Below are 19,335 nucleotides of genomic sequence, written 5' to 3'. Positions count from 1 at the left end.
ATCAAACCCGACCTGACCTTAGCCTCAGATTTCTATTCTAGCAGTCTGTTAAAATTCACTGTTAGGAAAAAAAATCCTTAGTGTGTTGGCTGCTCCTCTCTTTCACCAAGAGTATCTCTGGCTACCCGATTTTCTAAATGAAGAGTGGATAATTCAGCTTTTATCAAGTGAAGAAGGTATTGTTCCATTTAGAGTTACTTTTGAGATAATGATCCATGCAAATAGACAAAGACTAGCTTGCCCAATGGAAAATTCTAGGACAAAAAGGTGTTTCAAATTAGAAAAATGAAACACATTGTTCATATTGTTTGATATATTGTTTGTCTATCTAAGGGTTTGATATGTTGCAGAAATTCAGAGGTAATATAATTCTCTTTTCTGAATTCATGTACATCAGATGAACTTATAGCTTAGGCATTTCAAAGATAGCGTGCTAATGTTTTAGATTCCTCTACTTTTCCTTTACAAATGATCATACTTTTTAACATTTATGGATAAAAAGGGAGAATCTTCCAATATGTAAGCACATTATTTTAACCTACCGGTATTGAGCAGGATGTAGGAAAGTTTCTTATATAAATGAAAACTTTTTCCCTTTGATTTCCCTTTTTGGAAACACATACCAATCATGATATTCTATGGATTTCCTAGTGCTCAAGAGTGGCTTTTAGCAGATATTGAAATACAACAGGAAGAGTATATACTTCCTCCTTGTTTGAGATTCAGCTCCCTATGTATTATACTTAGCAATTTTCTTGCTTGTTATTCAAATAATGCAGAACGGATGATGTGGGTTAGCACACATACCAAATGAAAGCAGATATAAATGATAAATCATAGCAGAAAAAATACTGAGTCAATCAAATATTTTAATTTTTCTTTTGGCAGATGAATGTTTACAGCAGATAAGTAATCAGTACTGGCAGAGTGTGATAATGGAAAAAAAACCTTGGTGATTTTTTATCTATGAAATATAGTATATTTCATACTGTAATCAGTTCAACAACTAATTGTATTGCTGCTTATTTAGCTCATTTGAGGTAATAGATGATTCTGACTTTTTCCAAAAGCAGTCATAACTTTTGCATGTGCTTTCTATTTTAAAAGACAAAAAGGATGCTTGTGGAAAAAATGGGCCGAGAAGCAGTAGAACTTGGTCATGGTGAGGTGAACATTACAGGGGTGGAAGAAAACACATTGATAGCCAGTCTCTGTGATCTTTTGGAAAGAATATGGAGCCACGGACTTCAAGTGAAGCAGGTAAGAAATGTACTTTTAGGGATATTTAATGCTGATTACACTTTTTATAGGCTTTGAGATATTAATATAAATGAGAACTATTTATATAGAGTTGGATCCAGAAGAGGCTGCCATGAACAAAAAAGATATAGTCAATCAATACTTGCAGATTTTCCATTACTCTTCCACCTTCCAATATCACTGACTTATTCTTTCAATGAGTTCCCTAAATATTCAGTGCAGATTTTTTAGAGCATTCACAATGCACAGAGAAAAGGCTGAACTGATAAAAATGTGTTTGTAAGACCCTTTTATTGACCAGAAATCTACTTGTAGTAATTCTGGATCCAACTCTATCATTCCTAATTGTTTTTTTTCTGACAACTTTACTGTGAGCTTTAACTAGAAGATGATAAAATGAATTTGTTTCAGAAATACCTGTTTTAGAGAAAGAAACTGACAGATTTTCTCTGTAAACACCTTGTTGATTATGCATGAATACAAAGTGAGAGCAATACATTTGAAATTAAAAAAAAACATTTTTAAAAAAATATTTTTGGTCATTCAAGTAGGGCTCCCTTTGTCTGAATCCACTTCTAAATTGTAATAGTTTCTGTGTGTGAAGGATATGCTGTCTGACTTTTCCCTTCCGTTTATATGCTGCATAGGATAGAAGCTGTACTACTTTCATCCTAGAAGATAGAGCATCAGTATACTCTGCTACAACTCAGATTTGGGCTTTTCAGACCACCAAGCGGCCAACCATACATAAGGTTAATTCTTTGAACTGATTGACAATGTTGGCAAACAGTGCTGAACGGTCTGTTGTGGTAGAGTATTCAGGAATCTGATGGAAGATTCAACAGATCCAGTATTCTTTGCAAAACCAGTTTTGGTTTATACCATATTAACCTAATTCTAAAAATATTTTTCCAGAAAGCTATGCCTTTTATAAATACTCATGAGGATAGCTTCTTTTAACACCTCATACCATATACAGCTTTTTCCTATTCCCTTGCTAACTGGATCCTTTTTGTTACCTAATTATCAATTTTCTTCATCATTTGTCATTTTTATTTATTAATCAAATTAATTTTGAGGTGTTTGATCATTTGTCAGTTCTGGGATCATTTTCTTTGTTATTATTTCCCATGTACATACATATCATTCTTCTCCCTAGGCTTTGAAAATGTGCTCTTAATCATAATTCCATATAATGTGGCATTCATTTGTTTTCACCTCACACAGTTTTTTGTGCTCTTTTCATGACCCCCGTTCCAGCACTGGGAGTCAGCATACCTGTTGTTCATTGTGTAGGTGTTACATGGAGATGTATTGTTCTCAGGGATATTTGCCCTTATTATATAAAACATATTTTGTATTACTTGCAGTGGTATAATAGCAATTGTAATTATAGAACCATCAATATTTAAATTAGAATTAAAAACTTGTCCTACCTTGGATTTAAGGCAAGATTGTGAAATCTGGGTTGTAGTGTACCTTAAATAGAAGTATACTAACATCTCATACTTCATTAAGTCAAAATATGCATGAGCCTTTAGTTCACACATACAAGATGGATTAGCAGTAATTAAATTAGAGAATCTCCAGCTATGATGTCTACTTTGGTTTGAATTTAGAAATATTGTTATGCATTACATACAATGCCTACAATATACATACATACAATAAATATAGCTTGGAAGTTTGATTAAGATCCTTACTAATTCTGAACTGGTAGCTATTGTTTTAAAATTTGTATAAAATATGAGATTTCAATTAGCTAGACATTTCTGAAATATCTATATGTGTAATGAAGAGCTTCCAAGCCTGAACCAAAGGCTTTTGCATAATTTGACTTTTACATTGGACAGAAGTAAGCTACATAAATGTATATGTGACTCTGCCAGCTTCTCATAGTCCTACTTTAAAGATAAATACATATAATTAAACTTACGATATAGATGGTATTGCCAAAATTTAAATAGATTCTTAAAATCACTGTACTATCGAACTGTTGTGGAACATGATATTAGATAACAAAGCACATTTAATGAAAACAAAACACATTTTGTATTGACATTAAGCCACAAATTAAAACAATGCAGTATAATACTAGATATGTATCCAACTCCCAGGAAAAAAATTTGTGGATATCCATATTCACTCTACCTACTTCTCTTTCTCAGTTGACACCAAGAAGCTGAACATGAATCTTATCATCATCTAAATTAAATTTGAGATTATCAGCTTTTTGGGGAAAGCTTCTGTCTTTGAATTGTTTCCCCAAAATTTTATAACTGTAACAATTGGTACCTGAGCATTTTAAAAAATTATCTTCTTTGTGGTTCCTGTGTATGAATAATGCACCTGCACAGAATCCTTTGTTGGAATTTTCTAGAAAAGAAGCATATTTTTCAGCAGGAGGTGCTCTATTAAGGACTCTACTTCTAGGCATACTTAATCCCTTATTTCCAATTCCTGTTCAATTGTTGTAGAAGCTTGGTTAGGATTTTTCTCTAATATTGTAAATTCTAATGGTTTACTTTTTCTTCTTTTTTTCAAAGAAAAACCCTCTCTTAGAGTAAGAGTTGGGGACTATGCCTTCCTCACTGAATTTCCAATATAAATCCACTCAAATACCATGTTTCCTCAAAAATAAGACAGGGTCTTATTTTCCTTTGACCCCCCCAAATGTTGCTTGGGTCTTATTATTGGGGGGGAGGGTTATTGGTTTGAGGTTACTGGGTGGCTGCTCTCTTGCAAGCGGGTGCCCGAAGAGCCTGGCACAGCCTCAGGGGCAAATGGCTGTGTTCTGCTGTCACAGCAGTGCAACACAGCACCCATGAGGTGAACACGCTCATGAGCAGCTGCCTGGCAACCCCCCTTTCCAACCGGGCAGAACGCCACTCACCAACCCAGCAATATCCCAAAGGTGCTAAGCCGCGTGGTGCTCTGCCCAGCTGGAAAGGGAGCTTGCACGAGTGCCTGTTCCACCCCAGCTCGTGTGCCTCCCAGCCTCACCATGCTCTGCCAACCTCTCCCTGCAGAGCCAGGGCGCCACCAGGGCTGTGCTGCCGCCACTGGCGCCACACTCCAAGCATAACCGGCTTCCAAACTCCGGAGATCTGCTGCCAAGTCTTCCGGCAGTGGCCGCTCTGGGACTAAGCTCTATGGTTGTGGGCTGACTGAGTCTTCCTGCACGGAATATCTGGATTCCAGGCCACTCTTCAGCTCTGGCCAGATATCATGACTGAGCAACAGTTGTCTCTGCTCTCAGTTCCCTTGTTTCTAGAGCACAAATAGCAGTCATTTCCATTTTTGTGGGTGTTTGAAGGCATGTAACTTTCCACTAAGAAATCCCCCATTGACTCTCTTTTGTACTTGAACAGAAAGGTGAAAAGCCAACAATAGCAATTTACCTGTGACTTAGATGAAAACAGGAAACTGGCAGAACTCTTGTCAATTCACCTACTTAAACAAAGAAAGATAATCATTTTACTAGTTCACTTGTAAACTGTGTTTTTAAAGGCCTTATGTTTCGTGTGTGTGTGTGTGTGTGTGTGTGTTTGTGTGTAAGAGAGAGAGAGGAGTCCTGTACTTTATTGGTCCCTTCTGATCAGCTCTCAACATACAGTGGGTGCACAGGTGAATAAGAACCAGTGAAACATTGCTTTGACACCTGTCCACAAGGACAGAGAGGACCAGGTTTTACATGGTCATGTTTATCTCCTTAGATGGGGTCTACCACAATGTGATTGAAAGCAGTGAGCAGAGAGGAGGAGGCATTCTGGCAACTCTGTACCAGGGGTGGGTTCTGGCAGTTACTACTGCCTGTTTGCTCGTGGCCACACTGCACACGTACTTGTTGCGCGCTGGGTCCGCATTTTTGGGCTGAAAACTAAATACAAGGAGTTTTAGAAAACCATACAATAAATGATAAATATATGTTCAAATTGTCCATTATTTTTTAGCTATATTAGCACAATTTTTCTAACAAGATAAAATTATACCTACAAAAATATTCAAATACAAATACTAAATGTTTAAAAGTTTAAATCAAAAGTTTGATTTAAAAGTTTCTCTTTAACATAAAAGTTTCTCCTTATGATATGTGTGTTCATTGAACAAAAAAGTATCAAGGCAAAAAATTCAATTCAATTCAATTCAATTTATTAGATTTATAGGCCACCGAATCCCGGAGGACTCCGGGCGGCTTACAAAGAACAAGAAAAGAAAAGCAAAATAAAAAATAATAATTTAAAAATTCTCCAACACGCATATGTTCTGATCGGGGCTGGAACTCACATAATAAGGTCAACGGCCCCAGGCCTGCCAGAACAGACAGGTTTTAACAGCTTTTCTGAAGGCCATGAGGGTGGGTGAGGTCCGGACCTCTGGGGATAGCAGCCACAGAGAAGGCTCTCCTCCGGGGCCCCGCCAGCCGACACTGTCTGGCTGACGGCGTCCTAAGGAGGCCCACCCTGTGGGATCTTATAGGCCGTTGGGAGGTATGTGGCAGTAGGCGGTCTCACAAATACGCTGGTCCTGAGCCATGTAGGGCTTTAAAGGTAATGACCAACACCTTGAATTGCGTCCGGAGACCAATTGGCAGCCAGTGCAGCTCGCGGAGGACAAGTGTGATATGGGTGTATCTCGGTACACCCAATATCGCTCGCGCGGCTGCATTCTGCACTAGCTGTAGTCTCCAAATGCTTTTCAGGGGTAGCCCCCATGTAGAGCCCATTGCAATAATCAAACAAAAAAGTACAGAAAAAAAACCAAGAATAAATTAAAAAGAGGAAAAAAATAGAGGTATTTTCATTTGTGGATGTGTAATAAGATTTGTTTTTGTTCTTGGTGTTATTTTTATTCTTAACTGTATTTTTATCTTGCTATTTTGTTGAAGAATAACAGTTTTCTATATAAACAAACAAGGAAATATATAAGCTTTTCTCATTTGGCCATATATCTGAGACATTTGCCTTATGGTTGTTCATCTCCTGCTTCCATAAAGATTGGACAGACAATTGGATTGATATAAAATTTCTTTCTGTGAATGGATGCTCTACCTTTTCTCTTTTGTTATTAGAAACTGGCTAGGAAAGTTTTGCTTCCATGATTATTATTAAGTGCTTGATGTTTTTAGTATAATGGCAGAAATAGGCAGAAGAATAATTCACCCATTTGTAAATCAAGTATTTTCTCCACACGTTGAACACTTTTTCTTATGTGATTATTTTGTGTCCCATTACATTATGTTTTAGCTATCTATAGTGATTAGGGCACTCACTTCCAAGTTTTTATTCCTGTCTTAATAGAACTTTCTGGGTGGAATTATGACAATGTTCCATATAATTTTATGGAATTACCTTTTATAAAACTATATTACAGTGTGCTCTCTGTATTATATTACAGGAAACCCAAAAATCTAGTAAAGGCTTTGAGATTAACTCAGGACTCTGAACAACCTGAGCATATTGTATAAGGACTTTGGACCAAAATAAAATTTTGTAAACTAAAATTGTAATGATGTCCCTGTCCTAGGACAGAGATAATATTATTGACAAATTTCAAATAGGCATCCTTTCCCCCCTCAAATAATATGCCGAGAATTGTTGTGTTTGTATTACAAAGAATAATAATCCATACTGTCATGTGAAATGTGAATTTACAGTATGTATTATAAAATGACCCCATCACATAGTGTTTAAAAGATTGAGATTGAGAATGAGAATGAATGATTGAGAAAATCACTTTTTTAATAAATTGAATCAGACTTGCTCCTTACATTAATTTCCCTTTGCCAAAAGAAAAAAGATAATAAAAGGTGATAATCCATTTTGTTTGTTTTAAAATGAAGAACAACTTTCTGTATAAAATATGTTATGTGTGTCTGTAGGCTTATAATTCATAGTTTTCATAGTCTTGGTACCGAGTTATCATTTTCATGTTTATACGTTTATAAACCACTAAAAATCTCTTCACTTTGTTAGAGAATATAGACTACTCCCCAAAATATCAGAACAAACATCCCATCAAGATGTCCATTCTGACCACATAGATAAACCATCTCCAGGATGATCTGTCCTCATCTTGGCCCTTCAAGGTTCCCAAACATGCACACATCATGCAACTAAGTCAATCTGTCTTCCTGACCATCCTCTTCTTTCCTTTCACTTTTCCCACCATTGTGGACTTCTTGAGGGAATTGGTGTTTTTGCATCTCAGTCTATAGAATTATTCAAATTGATCTCGAATATGAGCATGGGAATTTTCATAATAGTCTGAAAATCTTTTGAAGTTTATTCCAAAATATGCACACTTGACTTAGAATATATTTTTTCCTCTATAACTGAACTTTATTATCTCGGTTGAATACAGTGGATACTTTTTATGTGATCTTTTTTATAATAAAGTACAGGATATACAATGTGCTCTGTATTAGTAATTTATTTTATATTTGACAATGAACCTTTTTTTTTAATCTAAGGGGAAATCTGCTTTGTGGTCACACTTGTTACATTACCAAGAAAACAGACAGCGAAAACCTACATCTGGAAGCTTCAGTACCTCAGGTACAGTTGTCTTCCATAAAAATTATGTTGCCATTTTGTACAAGAAAAAAACAAAACAAATATATTTCTTAATTCTAATAAAAACAGAGGTACATAGAAGATATAATTATGTATTTACTTATTGAAAGCTTAATTCTGATGTAAATTCTATTCTCAGGGTAATATTAATTATTCTAGAACAGTGGTTCTAAAACATTTTAGTTTCAAGACTTCTTTACATTCTTAAAAATTACAGAGGACACCAAAGAGCTTTGGTTGTGTGAGTTACATCTACTCACATTTACTGAAATTACAACATTTTTAAAATATTTGTTTTTCTTTGTGAACCCTGTAAGGAGGTGCACAGGAGTCTCTGGACCTTACTTCGAGAACTGTTCTGAAATATAAATATTCTATAATTTATCACCTATAATTATTATTTTAAAATAAATAATTCTTTATGAGAAAGGCACCATCATTGTATTTGAAGTAATATGTTTATATTTTCACTGCATTGTACCTGTTACAAGTTCATTTTAGGATTTTAAAAGTCAAATATATTGGGATGAGTTCAATTATTGGACTAATTGTGGAACATAGAGTTTTAAATGTTAGTAAAAAAAACCTGGAGTTACTAAAGATGTGGTTTGAGTCAAACTGCCTTTCTAGTTCCCTTAAACTATTTAATTGGCTTGTTTAATTTGTCCAAAAGACTATAATGGTAACCAGTGAAAAGAATATCATAGCATTTGGTACAACCCAAGAGCTAGTTTCTTATGTATAAAATATAGCTTATTTTGAGTCAAGAAAAGTATATATCCTGCATTTCTGCAGTGCCTTTGGTTAATCAGACTTGATTAGCTCATTGTACACATTTGAAATCATACCATAGTATGCACTGGAACTGCACTTCAAAGCCTGCAAACAATTTCAGCTAGCCTCATCACTTATATTGTGACCTCTGCCCCCATTCTCCCAAACTATTGATCTATGGCTATGCAGATCCAACTGCATTTTGGAAACCTAATTTAATTGTTCTAAAAGCAAAGTCTGTACAGTATTCATTTTCAAAGAATAGTTTTGAAGATTTTTTATGTGATAGATTTCAGATCTACTAACTTCCATTCTTAATATTTTTTACCATGTTTTCTTGTATCTACCAGCTCTCAGTAGAAGAAACTCAAGGTAGAACAGATTTTTTCAGAAAATATGTCAAATAAGGAAACACAGATCTCTGTTGATCAAGCTATAGGTCTTTTAGAAAAAAAAAACATGCCTTAATATGAGCATTACAACTAATGTAAAATGTGACTATAGGAGCCTATATAAGAATGACTTCAAATGTTCAGAATCAAAGCATTTGCATTTTTTAAACTTTTAATCAAATGTTGGGTAATCTTTACTTTAGGAATTCTTCTAGATGCTGAAAGAAGGAAGTCAGATGCCAATCCAGGAATGTCTCCTTTAAGAGTATCCCTTATCCAGGACATGAGGTTGGATTTTTGAAATCCTAAAGCTCTGATAAAAGTTTTGATCATATTTTTAGGACAGCTAAGTTTAAAATATTTCATTTTATTATTTAATTTCACTCTTATTATTTTGATTATATGTTATCATTTTGTATTTAGGCAAGAACCAGAATCTTAAGGCAGTTTATTAAAAAGTATGTACCAGGTATATTCAGGGGAATATAACATTTAGTAAATCAGGTAAAGATTGAAATCTAAACTTCAGCTAATTTTGAAAAATGATCTCACTCCAGTTTTGTTAAAATTTCTGCTCTTATTTAAGATCGCTACCTCAGGATCTATTTGTTGTTAGCTTCCTATTGAAGACAATAGCTACTTTAAATAAAATATTTGTTGAATCGTTGAAAAATTCAAACTTTCAAAAGACAGTATGAAAATATAGTTTGCTTTTAATGTAATATACTCTACGTAATATTTAAAATTTCAGTACAGTTTCAGAAGATATATTATTAAACATTTTAAGCTTTTGTTAACGTTATCAGGCTAAGACTCACAAATAGAACAATTTGCTTTCATCTGCTGGATCCCGTTGACAATACATGAAGATAATAATACGTCTATAGTCAACCTTAGAGTGACAATGAAATGTAGATTTTGATTTTGTATACCTTTAAGAGACTGAAGAATAAAATAATTACCAAAAATAAAAAATAAATAAAATAAATAATTAAACACACACTATATTTATTGGCTAGATTTGGTGGGGCAGATTAATTCAAAGTTCTACTAACTAATGCATAATACAAAACTGGAGTAACCAAGCAAGACAGCTTGTTAGAAGCATCTGCTCTCAGGTCATGTAGGAGTACAGGAATACACAAGGACATGTTTTTACTGGATCAGTGTTACATCCCAGTTCTAAGCTTTAAAGAAGGAATTCTTTTTTCTAATTTCCAGGCATTCTAGCCATGTCAGTATGAACTTCTAGATAGAAACTACATAATTTCTAAGTACATAATATTTATACACTTTCTAGAACATACTTTATTTTCAATATTAAAAACTTGTCTTATCGTGTAGAATTCAAAATTCTAACTCACGAATATTCTACAAAAAGAAATCAAAACCCATTTTTTTTAGTATAATTAGCTAAAATCTTAATTTTTAAGAAACAATTCAAAAATTGTCTTAGGTGCAGACACCACTGCCCAAATTTCTCTGGACTATGAAGTTCAGGGGATTGGAAGTTAGAAAAACTTCTTGCAGAAAATGCAAGTCATAGGTGAATTTGGGAAATCTACATGTCACTTAAGTAGAAAAAAAATCCTTTTTTTCTTGGTATGTATTTTTGTTGTATGCATCTTTTATATTCCTTTTACACTTATACATTTCCTATTTTATCTTTATGCTAGAAGAGAAACTACATTTTCTTAATTGATACTATATTATTAATGAATCTATTTCTGTTGCTCAGTAAAAGGTTTGGCAATAATAACAGTATGATCTATTTTGCTTTTCTTTCAGGCATATTCAGAATATAAGTGAGATCAAAACGGATGTTGGTAAAGCTAGAGCTTGGGTTAGGCTCTCCATGGAAAAGAAATTACTTTCCAGACATCTGAAACACCTTCTTTCTGATTATGAACTCACAAAGTACGTTGAAACAATCATTTGCTTAATGGACATGAATCGATTCTTATTTCCTTTTATATTCACTTATCATGCCTTATAACAAAACTAATAGAAACTTAAGGTATACGGTGTGAATTTCATAGTTATATTAAAAGATAATTTTCAAATTAAGATATGAGTTCAAAAATTTAATCTAAGAATTCTATGCCATTATGTATTTCTAAGAATATCTTTTGCAGGCTTAAAGTTTCTTTCTGCTGTTGAAATTGTGCTATTATCTCCAGCTAACAAACACTGCTGCTCTAACTTGGAAGGTTTTTACAAGATTAAGCATAGATTCACAATAAAGTTTATTTTCACTTTTCTCTGGTTGAAGATATACTTCAAAGGGACATCTGTATGCTTTTCTTCTTATCACTCTCTATAAACAAGCAGTGAGACCTTGGAGTGCCAAGCCAGGATAATCAGTAAGAAAAGTAAAAGTGTTTCGTTTCAAATACACAAACCTCCAGCCTCTGAGTAGCAGTGTTATTGTTGCAATTTTCTTTGTTTCTTTTTGTATCTTTTTTGTATTTCAAGTTAAAAAAGGGTCTGATTCTTGAATGAGTTAGAAAAACACCCACAGTAATGAAAGAGGAGAATTTTAGTCCATAGGTTACAAAGAATAATAAAAGGGAAAAAATAGAAGAAGAAAACTTAATCCATTCATTTTAAAAGGCTTGCATAAATTCCATCCGTGAACATAGCATTTAAAAAGTAAGATAACCCACTGTCCAAAACCATTCCAAACTTAATTCAGCTGCTTATTTCTTCTGTTCTCCAATTTAAATCAATTTTAAGTTTTTTTATAGGCAGTCTCTTTTAAAACGGTAAAAATTCCTCACCAGCTGGAAACACTTTCTCTTTCCGTATCCTTCCATTTTGGAGCCGCCCCAACCTCATCAGCCTTGGCTGGATTTTTTGTCACCGGCTTGAAGAACTTCTCTTGCATCAATCAGGGACTTTGCAATGTCCCTGAGATCAGCAAGACGTATTCTTCCTGTTCACCATCTCTGCAGGACAGTTTAGGTCCGATTGGACCACCCAGCAGCAAAAGTATCAGCTGCGAACTTGGAGCATCGAGACCGCACGTCTGTAGCATTGCGATGTTGGTCCCCCTCCAATTCTATGCCATTATGAATTGGCATGAGAGGAAAAAAAAAAGAAAGCTAAATATAACTTATACCAATCCATTCATTATATCATTTAACCTTGCAACTCATCTTTTCTTCCACCATATCCATACATTGTTCATACTTTGTCTTCTCTTCTTTAAACTTCTCACTTCTCTTCATGACAATCTCATTAATTCTCTCCAGACCTGGCTTTCTTGGTCTTCTCATTCTTTGCTCCAATCTCCCTTCCTTCGTATATTTGTTTTTCAGCTTGATGTTCCTTTTCTATATATGACCAAATAACTTCAAGTATTTCTTTCTCACGATTCAATTTGCATTCAATCCACTTTCATTTAGCATTCATTCATTCTTATCCCAACTCTTCTTTTACCATGCACATCTTTTAGTAACCTAGTTCCACTTTCAACTTTCTCCTGATCTATGCAACTCTCATTTTAATATCTTAAAGTGGGCAGAGTGGACATTTAATATGCAACTATCTTACACATTCATATGTAAATAATTTACACAACCAAGAATTATTTTACATACTTGTGTTGTCCACTGTTGAACCATTTTCTGAGTATTTTATTTATTGTTAAAGTATAATTTTTCCTGGGTAGTATATGACAGAGGTAAAGCATGAATGATTTACCTCTGTCATATACTACCCAGGCAAAATTCATACTTTCACAAAATCTATAAGCCTATTAATTTTATTTTAGTTTTCTAAATCAACATATAATGGTTTTGGAAATGTTGAGAAATATTGCAAAAAAAACCTCTTTTTAATGTCTTTTTCCAGTTTTGGAGGGAATAAAAATATTTTCTGAGATAGATTTATCTAAGAAAAAATATTAATTAGAAGATTTTTTTAAATGAAACTATTCCAGAAAAGGACATATAGATTAGGGCAGAGCAGCGAAATAATTATGGTTAAGTTTAGAACTAGGAACAAAAAGATTCAATGTATTGAGTATCCTAAGCTACAAAACTCAATGAGTGACCTTTGCCTAGCCCCTTTCAGTCCAATCTATTTCTCAGGATAGTTGATGTTATGAAAAAAAATAGGAAGAGAAAGCATTAAATATACTACTTTGAATTCTTGAGTGAAGGCATTCTTTAAATCTACTAAATAAATATTTACTAATATTCAGCACTTTCTTCTCCCATTCTTTTCAGGTAATAGAGGATAAAATTAATTGTGCTTAGCCAAGAGAGTAAATCAATCTACAACTTTCTTGTTCTATTAATTACTATTTCTATTTTCTTTTAAATGGTAGTCTATACATCCTACACCTAGTTAATTCCATTAAATACAACTCTTAAATCTGAATAGAGCATTAATACACTTGCATTGTACATTCCAAATAGTTTCTGATGATACTAAATCTAGGATTGAAATATTTAATGGTTCAAAAGTTCTCAGTATTTAATTTCTTTATCTGGATTTTTACTCTTCAACAATCACATTTGTTCATATTTCTAAAATAGTTTCCATTCTTTAAAAAGAAATATGGATCAAAATTCATATAAAGCATTCACAAAATCTAAAAGACTCTAAAACAGAAATCCATTGGTTTAGTTTTTGTCAGTGCAATCTTCAGAACAAAACTTCTATTATAATTATAAAGTGTTTATTTTCTTTGCCAGAAAACTCTACAAGCGTTATGCTTTCCTCCGTTGCGATGATGAAAAAGAACAGTTTCTTTATCATCTCTTGTCATTCAATGCTGTAGATTACTTCTGTTTCACCAATGTTTTTACAACAATTTGTAAGTATAACTTTTTATTATTGGAAAAAATTTCAAATTATCTTGTGGTTCCCAGTTTTCTACAGTAAGCTTTTGTAGTTCAGACTCCACTTTGTCAGATCCATGGAATACTATTTTCATGTGACTTGTACATATATACCACTGTAGAGAGCTAAACGTTTTAGGAGAAAAGTCACAGGAAAATGAAATTCAAGAAATGCAGCTTCTAAAAATTATCTTATAATAAAAATAAGCCTATTATTCATAAAGCAATATTAATCTCAAGACATTATTCAAATTCTAAACTTTGGATTTCTCAAGCCAGCGAGGCTATAATTATATTTATTTTGAGATGTGATAGAAAATATATTTAACTACTGTAATTGATTTTTATCACTAAGCTAGAAAGAGAGCATTTTCTCTCCCTATGCAGATACTCATATATCCTCAAAGTTTGTTATAGAAAGTCATGACTTTTTGTGGGAAATGAAAAAAAGGAAAACTACCAAAATGCTTCAGGATACTTAAAATGAAAATTGCTCAGTACAAGACACAGAATGCAATTCAGTAGCTATAGGGTCGTGATGGCGAACCTGTAGCACATGTGCCAGGTAGCACGCAGAAGCCTCACTGTGGGCACTCGTGTCATTGTCAGCTGCTATTCTGGTTTCTAGCATGCATGCTGATCTTCACATGTGCCGGAACCCCGAAGACAGGTAGCCGTTGTGTGCATGCACACCAGCCAGCTGGTCTTTGGGGTTCCAGGGTTTTGGCATGCACGAAGATCAGCTGGCCGGTGAACGTGTGCGCATCAGAAACCAGAAGATCAGCTGGCCGGCATGCACATGCACACCGGCATGTGCAAATGCAGAGGTGCCCATTCCAGTTTGGGCACTCTGAGCTGAAAAGGTTCACCATCACTGCTATAGAGCATGCAGTTGTCTTACATAGAGTGGGTTTTTGGAAGAGTAATTTTCAAAAGGCAGTTTATAGATATAAATATTTTTAATTGTGAGACAGGTATTTGTATGCGCATATTTGGGTACCTACTGTGTCTGCTTCTGCCTTGGGTCAAAAATATTAGTGTAATTATGTAAATAGGTTTTCTAGAAGCAGTGATTTTTAAAAGCATTTTGAAACTGCCTCATTTATAAACAGAGAATAAAACCATATCCATAAATTTGCTAAACACAGTTGTAACTGGTTTATATAATTCATACCTAGTACTTTAGTAAAATACTAAAATTGTATAAGGGATAGAATTAAGATCTGTTCTCATCTTCCTATATGCTGTTGCTTTTTTTTCATTTGGCTCATGGGGCCAGTATTGGGCTGATACTGGAAGTTAAAAGTATTAAAGAAGAAAGATGATTTTACACACATTTCCTTAAAACCTTATTTAACTTGTTCATGATTTGTAAAGATTTCAGTTACTAAATACAGCTTTGCTAAGCAATACTTTTAAAAAGAGATTTAAGAAGTGTATGTATGTATGTATGTATGTATGTATGTATGTATGTATTTCAAAATTTGCTGAATTACTCTTCAAATATATCCCCAGCAAACGTATAAAACTCTAAATTATTACTTACTTTTTTAAATATAATTTATAACATAAATCAATAAAAGTTAAGCAGATGTGCTTGGCTTCAGAACTCAATTGAAACATAAAATTAAAAAGCTTAATGCATTAATGCCTAAAAGGTGACAAAATGATGTGGGAAAAATTTCAGTGGAAAAGTTTCTTACTGGGAGTTTTTCACTGGGGAAATATACATTTCAGGAGTAGCAGATTCTACTGAATAAGCTCAGTAAAGTTCCCCCTGCATTTATTTTTGGAGACAATTACCCAGCTGTATGTGTGTTTTCTTTTTTACAGTGATTCCATACCATATATTGATTGTTCCTAGCAAAAAACTTGGTGGCTCAATGTTTACAGCCAACCCATGGATATGCATTTCAGGAGAATTGGGTGAAACAGGAATCCTGCAGATTCCAAGAAATATGCTGGAGATGACATTTGAGGTATCTCTCATGTTGTTGAACAGAAGAAAGCAACTTTACAATCACTAAGCCTTGTGCTTTGTTTCAAAGAAATATTTTTCAATGATCAAGGGCTACATTGTAATAATCTAAAATAAGTAGCGGAGGCTGGTTAAGAGTCCGTCAATGTTTTTTTTAAAAAAACAGGGAATAGCTTACAAACCTTTTACAGTTGGCCTTTAAATTTTCATCAGCTTTATATTTCAAAACTACAAGTATCTGAGCCATGGGATATCTACCTCAAGTTAAAGGGAACACAAAATAAAAAAAGCATGGAGATTGTGGGGGAGGGCAGGAAGGAGAGAGAGAGAGAATGAATTTAATAGATTGGCCTTTGAAAATATTTATTTTTGTGGATTCCAGCAAACCTTGATAACTATGATCACAAAAGAAAGTTTACTAAAGGAGAAACTAAATTTCCCTTATCTGCATTTAATTTGAAGTTTTGAGAAAGTTCTACTATAATCTACTATGTCCTTAGTAAAAAATTGGCAGATTTATAGAATAGATTCAAGCTTTTTATAAAGTAAAAATTAATTTACCATGGAACAAAAAGGGGGCAAAGATGGTCATCCAAAACGAAAAATTCATCATCATAAATAATTAGTCATTGATGGTTTGTCACAGGAGTGTTAAACTCAAAGCCCGGGGGCCTGCAGAGTGCTTAGATCTGGCCTATGGGGCCATCCTGGAAACAGCGAAGGACTTGCCCGCGGGGTCTCTGCCAGTGAAAATAGAGCTCGGGAGGGCTGCATGTGGCCCCCTCGAGCTCTGTTTCCACTGGCAAAGAGTTGCAGGAAGCAGTTGCAGCCAAAAACTGAGCTTGTGAGGGCCACAGGGGGTACTCTCAAGCTCCATTTTCACTGGCAGAGGGTCGCATGAGGTTGTTTCAGACAAATGAGAGCTTGGGAGCCCGTTTTTGCTGGCACAGCGCTTGGGCCACCAGAGGTGTCCCTGACACGAGTGACATAGAGCTGGCCATGCTACTCTGGCCACCCGAGGTCAAACACAACTCTGATGTGGCCCTTAATGAAATCGAGTTTGACACTCCTGGTCTAATGAAAATAACTTTCAATGATTTATGGAAAATCAGCAAGGAAGGAACTGGTACCTCTCTAGGATTAGTGTACAAAGAACAGATTCCTAACAGATTAACAGAGTTGGAAGGGATCTTATAGGTTATCTAGTCCAACCCCACCCACCCCCACTCAAGTAGGAGACCCTACACCATTTTTGACAAATGGCTGTCCAATCTCTTCTTGAAAGTTTCAAGTGATGGAGCTCCCACAATTTCTGAAGGGAAGCTGTTCCATTGGTTGATTGTTCTCATTGTCAGAAAGTTCCTCCTTATTTCTAGGTTGAATCTCTCCTTGGTCAGTTTCCATCCATTATTCCTTGTCTGGCCTTCAGGTGCTTTGGAAAATAGCTTGACCCCCATCCTCTCTGTGGCTGCCCCTGAAATATTGGAACACTGCTATCATGTCTCCCCTGGTCCTTGTCTTCACTAGACTAGCCATGCCCAGTTCCTGTAAAAGGAAGGAGGAACTGCTGCATACATTCCCCTTAGTGGTCTTTTGATCTGTCATGGAAATAACACCCTAAGCAAAACTTCCCTTTTACAATGCATGTATCATCAAAGTCCACTTGAAGGGGACAATCTTAAAGTAACCTGGAGTTTATTCCCATAGAGCTTTATAAGTAATAAAGAATTTTGATTGGACTTGGAAACTAATTGGTAGCTTGAGCAATAAGTAGATAAAATCTAGTGCTAATTGTCAGCTATTGATATCCCAATCATTGCAAAGTGCACCATCTGCAAATTTTGGATCATTTTGAAGGCAATAAAGAGCATGTTAGAGTGGTGTTTGGGACATAAATAAATGTTGCCATAACTTTATAATCAAGAAAGGGGTGCAGCTGGCAGATTAGCCAATGCTGGACATGCGTTCTCTGCCCATGGCTTTCCTCTGATATCCTGAAGCAGGCATATGTTTCCAGGTTATGGACCTGTTCCTTCAGAGCGGGAGGATCCCATCAACAATTACTGAGTCATATTGGAGCAAATAGCAACTATCATATTATCTTTTTAACCAATATTAATATTCCAAGCTTCTGAGAGTATCAGCTGCCTTCTCCCCCTTACATTTCTGTTGCTTTCCAATTGCAGAGCAAAACAGAGTTGACTTTGAAACTTTAACCAGATCTTTGTCTTTGTGCATCTCCAATGTCTGCCTAAAGTCCAGTTATATCTTCCCTCTTCTAATGTACATTAATAAAGGCATCTTGTTTTTTTTTTACTCAATGTATTTTATTTTTCCTAATTTTTAGTGTCAGAATTTGGGAAAACTTACTACGGTACAAATAGGACATGATAATTCTGGATTGTATGCCAAGTGGCTAGTGGAATATGTTATGGTCAGAAATGAAGTGACGGGTCACACTTACAAGTAAGGTTCCTTTCAATTTATGCATTGTACAAATAATATTTGAATTCTTGAGTAACTCATTTATAGTACAATAAATACGATGGCCTCATTCTGTAACTGTTCCAAACAATAAAGATTTCATCTGGTCAGATAGGAATCATTTTGTTTTCTTATTTTATGAAAATAAATCAGCTACTAATGCAGATGACCTGTAATATTGTTACATATAATAATCTACAAATGGCATAAAATTCAGTTCTAAATAGTAATCCTATATGTGCAGAAGGTATTTGGTGTCTCTTCAAGGATGTATCAATCATCATAATCTTTTATCAACAGAATGTGCAAATGTTGCAAGTTGATTTATTTGGAATTTTCTACTTCACATATAGTAGATAATATTTTATCTATTACAGTAACTTCTTATTAGTTTCAGTCTTACACAAAAAAAGTGCATTGACTTCTGTATAAATTGGAATCTAATGGAAGAATGGAGCTTATATAGTACACATCCTGATTGTTTACATTAGTATTTGCCAGCCTAAATTGTTCTACTGTATTACACCCCATTCGTAGTCCATTCTAAATATTTGTATGCTTAAATCCACAATTTTCAATTATTTTTATTTCCAAAAGGTAGGCTATGTGTTCCTGTGATACAGAAACAGTTATATCAGAGATAGGCAACCCAATGAGTTTATTTGAAACTCTTGTTATCCTAAACCCGCATTGCCAAAATGTAGCAACAAAATAGTCAAAATTATAGTAGATCAATTAAATCTTATTGCTAAGTTTGTGGTCTAAGTTAAGGGTTCCTTGTGGAAATTCGCTGTCTTCTGTTTCTTCCCTCCCCCACAAAAGAGCTAGGGGGGCCTGGTATGCCTCTTCCAATGGAAACATTGCATCCTCAAATAGCCTTCAATGATCTTTCAAAACTCAAGACGGTCAGTTGTAGCTCTCAATACCCCAAGAATTGTCTATTTTCAAGTGCATGAACACAATTCTGCTGGCTCAGTTATACAGTCATTGGAAATATTTACAATGGAGCACACTCAGCTTAC

General features: G+C 34.7%; 1 protein-coding gene across 8 annotated transcripts in view; it reads left to right on the top strand.

Moving 5' to 3' along the window:
- The window catches only part of DENND5A (DENN domain containing 5A), a 70,815-nt gene that overhangs the window by 41,497 nt on the left and 9,983 nt on the right, over nucleotides 1-19,335 (top strand). For 3 of the 8 annotated variants that reach the window (XM_087717824.1, XM_087717810.1, XM_087717829.1), the window contains 8 exons: nucleotides 1,108-1,260; nucleotides 1,908-2,012; nucleotides 7,733-7,817; nucleotides 9,205-9,289; nucleotides 10,790-10,918; nucleotides 13,705-13,826; nucleotides 15,685-15,830; nucleotides 18,177-18,295. In XM_087717824.1, coding sequence (XP_087573950.1) covers nucleotides 1,108-1,260; nucleotides 1,908-2,012; nucleotides 7,733-7,817; nucleotides 9,205-9,289; nucleotides 10,790-10,918; nucleotides 13,705-13,826; nucleotides 15,685-15,830; nucleotides 18,177-18,295 — 944 coding nt within the window. The remainder of the gene's footprint in view (nucleotides 1-1,107; nucleotides 1,261-1,907; nucleotides 2,013-7,732; nucleotides 7,818-9,204; nucleotides 9,290-10,789; nucleotides 10,919-13,704; nucleotides 13,827-15,684; nucleotides 15,831-18,176; nucleotides 18,296-19,335) is intronic. The other 5 variants (XM_087717851.1, XM_087717846.1, XM_087717836.1 and 2 more) reach the window with 3 other exon arrangements.

Source organism: Thamnophis sirtalis, unplaced genomic scaffold (assembly GCF_051295495.1).
Source record: "Thamnophis sirtalis isolate CommonGarterSnake01/CBP01778 unplaced genomic scaffold, rThaSir2_p1.2 scaffold_1, whole genome shotgun sequence".
In the NCBI taxonomy this organism is placed as follows: Eukaryota; Metazoa; Chordata; class Lepidosauria; order Squamata; family Natricidae; genus Thamnophis; species Thamnophis sirtalis.
This window is presented reverse-complemented; position numbering and strand designations above follow the sequence as displayed.